We start from the raw sequence: 6666 nt of genomic DNA, 5'->3' as shown, positions 1-6666 counted from the left end.
AATAGTCAATGTTCAACCATTTCAAGAGGTAGCATAAGATCAAGAGTCAATGGTCCTGAAGAAAGAAATCTGAAGTGCATTGAAGAAATTGGCAAAGAACACGGCACCTGGAATAAATGGATTACAAATTGAAGTTTTTCAACAAACTGATGTGACACTGGAGACACTCATTCATCTATGCCAAGAAATTTGGAAGACAACTACTTGGCCAACAGCCTGGAAGAGATTTATATTTGTTCTCATTCCAAAGAGCGGTGACCCAATGGAATGCTGAAATCATTGATATCCCATGTGAGTAAAGTTTTACTAAAGATAATACAAAAATGGCTGCAAACATACATTGACAAAGAACTTCCAGAAGTTCTAATCAGATTCAGAAGAGGATGTGGAGCAAGGTATATCATTGCTGACATCAAACAGATCTTGGCTGAAAGCAGAGAATACCTGTGCTTTATTGGCTATGCAAAGACTTTCGATTGTGTGACTCATGACAAGCTATGGACAACATTGTGGAAAATAAGTATTCCAGAACACTTAATTGTGCTCATGAGGAACCTGTACAAAAACCAAGAGGCAGTTGTTCCGTCAGAACAAAGGAACACCAAATGGTTTAAAATTAGGGAAGATGTGCACAGGGTCATATTCCTACACGGTACTTATTCAATCTGTAAACTGACAAAATAATCTGAGAAGTTGGATTATATGAAGAAAAACGCGGCATCGGGATAGGACAAAGACTCATTAGCAGCCTGCAACATGCAGATGATATAACCTTGCTTGCTGGAAGTGAAGAGGACTTAAAGTATTTACTGATGGGGATCAAAGACCACAGTCTTTGGTATGAGTTGCATCTCAATGTAAAACAAAGAAAAAATCTTCACCACTGGACCAATAAACAACATTCATATAAATGGAGAAAAGATTGAAGTTGTCAAAGACTTCATTTTGCTTGGATCAACCATCAATACTCATGGAATCAGCAGTCAATAAATCAAACGACATAGTGCATTAGGCAAATCTGCTGCACAAGACCATTTTAAAGTGTTGAAGGCCAAAAATGTCAGTTCGAGGACTAAGGTGCACCTGACCCAAGCCACGGTATTTTCAATAACCTCATATGCATGTAAAAGTTGGACAGTGAATAAGGAATACCATAGAAGAGTTTATGCATTTGAGTTCTGGTGTTGGAGGAGAATACTGAAAGTAAGAGATGGATTGGCAAAGTGGCAGCATCAATGGGCTCAAGCGTGGCAACAAATGTGAGGTTGGCCCAGGACGGGGCAGTGTTTCGTTGTGTTGTACATTGGGTCAGTACCAACTCGATGGCACTTAACAACAACAACAACAACAACATGGACTGCCAAAAGAACAAACAGATCTCTGTTGGAAGAAGTTTAGCCAGAGTGCTCCTTGGAGGCCAGGATGGCCACACTTCGTCTCTCATACTTTGGATGTATTATCAGGAAGGACCAGTCACTGGAGGATATCATGTTTGTTAAGTGGAGGATTGGAGAAAAAGAGGAAGACCGCCCCCCAAGGAGATGGATTGGCACAGTGGCAGCACCAAGGGGCTCAGGTGTAGCTACTATTGTGAGGTTGGCGTAGGACTATGTGCATTGTTTTGTTCTGTTGTGCATAGAGTCGCTATGAGTCGGTACCCACTCGATGGCACCTAACAACAGTTTGGTATGGTCCTGTAGGAAAAGCACTGGATCACAAGGTCGGTTTGAACTGCAAGATCAGTGGTTAAAACTCACCAGCCATTCATTGGATACCATATACAGGGTCCCTGAGTATGAGTAGGAACTGACTCAACAGCACTTAACAACAACAATATAGATATAGATATCATAGATATAGATACACATACCCTGGTAGTACTGTAGGATAAGCACTGGTCTGCTAACCACAAGGTTGGTGATTCAAACTCACCAGCTGCTCCACAAGAGAAAGATGAGGCTTTCTGTTCCTATAAAGATTTACAGATTTGGAAATGTGTGTGTATGTGTGCCTGTGTGTTTGAAAAAGTCCATTACCTTTGATTTCATTTTTCCATGAACTATTGTCTCATACATCTCTACACACTTCATTGATTTTGATTCTCTAGAGAACCTAGCCTAAGTCTCGTGGGAATGGCATGGGGTGAAGAAGAAGATCGTTTGTTCTCTTAAGATCTATTATTCTTTGCATCATTTTGAGTAATTTCCACAAGTTCCCCAAGAGTCTGAAGAATCCGTTTAGGCAGACCTGCCAGAAGCCTACAGGAAAAGATCCTTTCACAAGAGAAGATAGTCAAAACCTTACACCCATGGCAGCAACTAATGTGCCCTAGTGGTGCAATGGTTAAGTACTCAGATGCTAATTGGAAGGTCAGTGGTTTGAACCCACCAGCTTCAAAGGTAGAAAAGCTTGATGATGTGCTCCCATACATAAAGAAGACAGCCTAGACAATCCTATGGGGCAGGTCTTCCTTGTCCTATAGAGTTACTATGTGCCAGAATCAACTCAAAAACACACAGCATGGCTGCAACTCTGGCTACGGCATGCCATCACTCAAACTTGAATCTCAGTCCAGTTCCCAAATGAATTCATCACAACTGTGTGCTAAAGAGGGGAGTTCCTGTGATTGAAAATGGAGAGGGTATTTTACCAAGAAATGTAAGAGATCAAGGCCCAAGAAACCCTGGAGTAGTATCCACCTGTGTTAAGCATGGATATAAAGCAGGAAGTCTTTAGAGATATAGTGGGGATTGGATCCCCTGGAAACTTGAGAGAACTCAATGGAATTTCGGCATTAGTAGTAGTGGAGGCTATCAGGGAGCAAAAGACCCTGCAGAAGAGGCAACCATTCTTAGCAGGCATGGTAGGACCCAGGCGTAGGGTTCAATGGCTAAGAAATGGCATGGAAGCCCCCACCTCTGAGCCTGCTGGACTTGTTTGTACCTGAACACAGGTTGGTTCATGCCAGGAACTGCCCTCAAATCATTAATGGTTCAATAGTGTGTTGGGGTCCTGTAGGTGGGATCAAGAGTCCATCAACCACAGGTCAGAGTAACTTTTCTTTCCCAGAGCAACCCTGTGAGGCAATTATCTTCCCCATGAAAGACTGAGTCTTAAAAGAATATTTGTAATAATTGTCAGTTTTATTCCTTTGACTAAGAGATCCGGAGGTAATTTGACAGTTACATTTATTTTTTATTTTTGTAGTTCTATTAATAAGAGTTTATTGTTTCACAGCCTTTCAAACTTATTTTGTCTGTTTTTTTTCTTTTCTTTCTTTGTTTTGTTTGCATGTGTGATACAAGTAGCATATATACACTTTTTTTTTGGAAAATGAGAAGATGAAGATAGGCCAAAAGAAGAAGAAAAAATAATAAATACACAAAGATTCACTGTTAACCTTCTGATGTACAAAACTTCAATTTCCTTTATCATATATAAATGTACATATATGGTATTATACAGCTATGAATATATATATTTATACATATATACTGCTTTGCAAGTTATTACTTTAAATTTGTATTACACAGTGACCATCTTCCCATGTAAATGAACAAAATTATCTTATTAAATGATTGAGATTGGATCAAAATATGAGATGTTGGTAACAAGTCAAATCAATACAACATAAATTGATTAAAGTAAAATAATAGGAAATATTTATCAAGAAAATGCAAACAAAAAGAAAGCAATGGTGGCAATATTAAAAGTAAGAAATAGTTGAATTCACGGCAAAAAAAAAAAATGTATTAAATGGGATAAGGACGGTCCCGAGCATGCCTATGGTTAGAATGCAGAGCCCTAAATTTCTTTCTCAAACCCCTTATCTCTTCCAAACACCTTTCCATCTCATCTCCTTCGTTTGTCATTTCTTCATCCTTAAAATGCCTATAGTCTATGTCCTCTTTAAATTCCTCGAGAGACTGAAGCAGCCTTTGCCTGAAATTCCCTTCCGTTTGCTGGCGTTGGAATTCTCCATAAGGGCGTTCTTCCTCTTTTTTAGGCACGTTGCATTTGGGCTTTTCTTCATTTTCTTTGCAGGGTTTTTGCATAATGTTATTGCTGTTTCCTACTTAACTCGGGTAAGAAAATATAGAGAAGGAATGCTTGGTTTTGTTACTTGACTCAGGATTGTCAATTTCTATTTGAGGCAAAATATTCGCCTAATCCTCCTGATCCTGCCCTTAGGCGTTGGAGATGTTGTCCTCCCTCCATACACTCCCCTCAGTCCACCCACTCCCCTCTGCTTCATTTCCTCTCCCCCGAAGTTTCCCCAGCAGACCAGGCTAATGGCCCCTTCAATGGGCAGAAGCTGGAGAACAGATGGGGAGGTGGATTGTAAAAAAGATTTTACTCAGCTCCTGCCCTTACCAACTCCCACCCTCAGAGATCCCTGGTGAGGACCTCCCTCACACTGACCTGTCTTGATTGGGGTAGTTTCCTCCTCTTTTTATGGCCTTAAGATGTTGTGAACGACAGACCCTTAGACCTGCAGATAGAAAAGAAGCCGACAGGAGAAGGGAGCTCTCTGTGAAGCGACCAGCCCCTAAAATAAGACATAGGTCGTTTTCCTGAATACCAGATCCTCATCAGGACGTTGCCTGTGACTTCCTACCATCTGGTTGCCTTTCTGTACGTATCTCTTCCTCTTGGATCACTATCTCTACTCTCATGCTTCATCTTCAGGCCTGCTCCTTGTAAAGCCCACCGTTTCCTTCTCCCCTTTCCCTGGTAGGCAAGCAATGAGTGAAGGAAAGTATGAAAAAATTATCTCTAAAAGTGTTTGCCCACATTCCAGAATTCCAGCAGTTATCCAGTCACTAATCCATACTCCGGACCCACTATTTCCTCCAACTTAATTAGAGAAAGAAAAGGGAGTTAAAGGAAAAGCATCCTAGAATAAGAAAAAATGATGTCTTCTAAACTATCACTAATCTCAAGGAGCTTCCCTACCCACCCTCCATGCCCTCTGTCACCTGGAAACATACAAGTATCTCCAATGCATTTGCAGAAGGTTGGGAAAAACAAGCCTGGACTTACCTACTCAGATCACTAGATTCCCTCACTAGGACCCCTCACACCAACCTGCTAGGATTTGAAGAATTTACCTCTTCCTTCCCTTGGCCTGTACAAGCAAGCACGCCTGCAAAGCAGTAAGGAGCTGGTACCCAGAGGAGAAAGAAGCCCGGGAATTTAAGGACTTCTGCTCACGTCAGCTACTGATCACGTGAGGATTATGTCATCCTCCAACTGTGGTCCCCACTTTCCCCTCCTGCCAGCAATGCTGCAGGAGTGGGATGGCTTATCAACCCCCACCTCCCTCCACCCCCCACCCTCCCACCACACCAGGCCCTGTCACTCAGTTTTGCCTTTGCTAATTCCAGAGGTCAAAAGTGGGCCCCTTCTGGGCGATTGGAATTTGCCTTTCTCTCATTACCAGGGAGGAGCTGCATCTTTCCATAGTCATATTAATCATTGCTGCTGTTTTAGTGACTGTGTTGAGAGGAAGGATTACTTTTCCTCTTCTAGACTATAAGAGCAGAAAAATAGTAGACTTCCCTCCATCAACCCTTCTGCCAGCCACTAATAATGGCCATTTCCCTTGCTGTCCAATCCTTGGAACAAAACTGGGGGGAGAGGGATCAACTAGGACAAGAGATAATGGTTGAGATTGTGTTTTTTACTTTTGTTTCAGCAATTTCCTTTTATGTTCAAATTATCCATAAAGTTATTATATTCCTTTAATAATCAGAAAATATGATATAGTTATGGACATTGGAAAACATTTCAAGGGAGGATAAAAAAGAACTAGCCACCTGTTTCTGATGCTGAGTCATAATATAAATATAGACCTCCAGGCAGACACATTTTTGAAAGTTTAAAATGTACAGGGCAACTGGAGGTTCCCCATGTGAGATCCTTCTAATTGATGAACCATGAGACCATAATCCCACAGTGCCTTGCCCTTACTTTCAGATACCAAAAGTCAACAACAAAATTTTACTAGTTCCATCTTAGTACTATGCCCTTTCTCTCCCAGTTTTTACCATTCCCACAGTCTTTTTACTACTTTCAAAATTTTCCCAAAAGCTTCCACCTTTTCTCAACACCCTCATTTAAGATCAAATCAAATAGTATTTCATTTCTCCCAGACATTTCCTTCTTACTTATGTACCCCTTTGTCTAATTTGGAATCCCAGGGTGGTATAAATGGTTAAGTACTAGGTTACTAACCAAAAGGTTGGTAGTTTGAATCCACACAGGAGCACTTTAGAAGAAATGCCTGGTGATTAACTTCCAATAGATCAATGACTACTTCCTAAGGATTTCTGGAATCCTTCCAGTTGCCTACTCTGGCCCAATGACATTCTCTAAGTCAAGAATGTATCAACCTCTCCTGTTCCACTGCAACAGCATTTACTAGTCTCTTTGTCATCCTCCAACAGAATGGTGATTTCAGATGCCAGATATGATCAGCATTGCTCTGTATAATTTTATTTCATTCTCCAACATTCCTACAAGATAAGGCATCTTTATCTGATATTCTAAACATTTCACAAACTGCATCTCTTATAAATATAAATATAAGCTAGGAAGATCTGAGAAGAATTGATGTATTTGAATTATAGTGTTGGCGAAGAATACTGAAAGTACCATGGAGTG

The 6666-nt window shown here is 40.8% G+C and overlaps 1 protein-coding gene across 1 annotated transcript; it reads right to left on the bottom strand.

Moving 5' to 3' along the window:
* Positions 1-3752: 3752 nt before the first annotated feature.
* Positions 3753-4055, bottom strand: TCEAL7 (transcription elongation factor A (SII)-like 7). Its single transcript, XM_006876536.1, has one exon. It carries the CDS (start codon positions 4053-4055, stop codon positions 3753-3755), a length of 303 nt encoding a protein of 100 aa, XP_006876598.1.
* Positions 4056-6666: the final 2611 nt, after the last annotated feature.

Source organism: Chrysochloris asiatica, unplaced genomic scaffold (genome assembly GCF_000296735.1).
Source record: "Chrysochloris asiatica unplaced genomic scaffold, ChrAsi1.0 scaffold00389, whole genome shotgun sequence".
NCBI classification, from domain to species: domain Eukaryota; kingdom Metazoa; phylum Chordata; class Mammalia; order Afrosoricida; family Chrysochloridae; genus Chrysochloris; species Chrysochloris asiatica.
The sequence above is the reverse complement of the archived record's forward strand: the minus strand, read 5'-3'. Positions and strand labels throughout refer to the sequence as shown.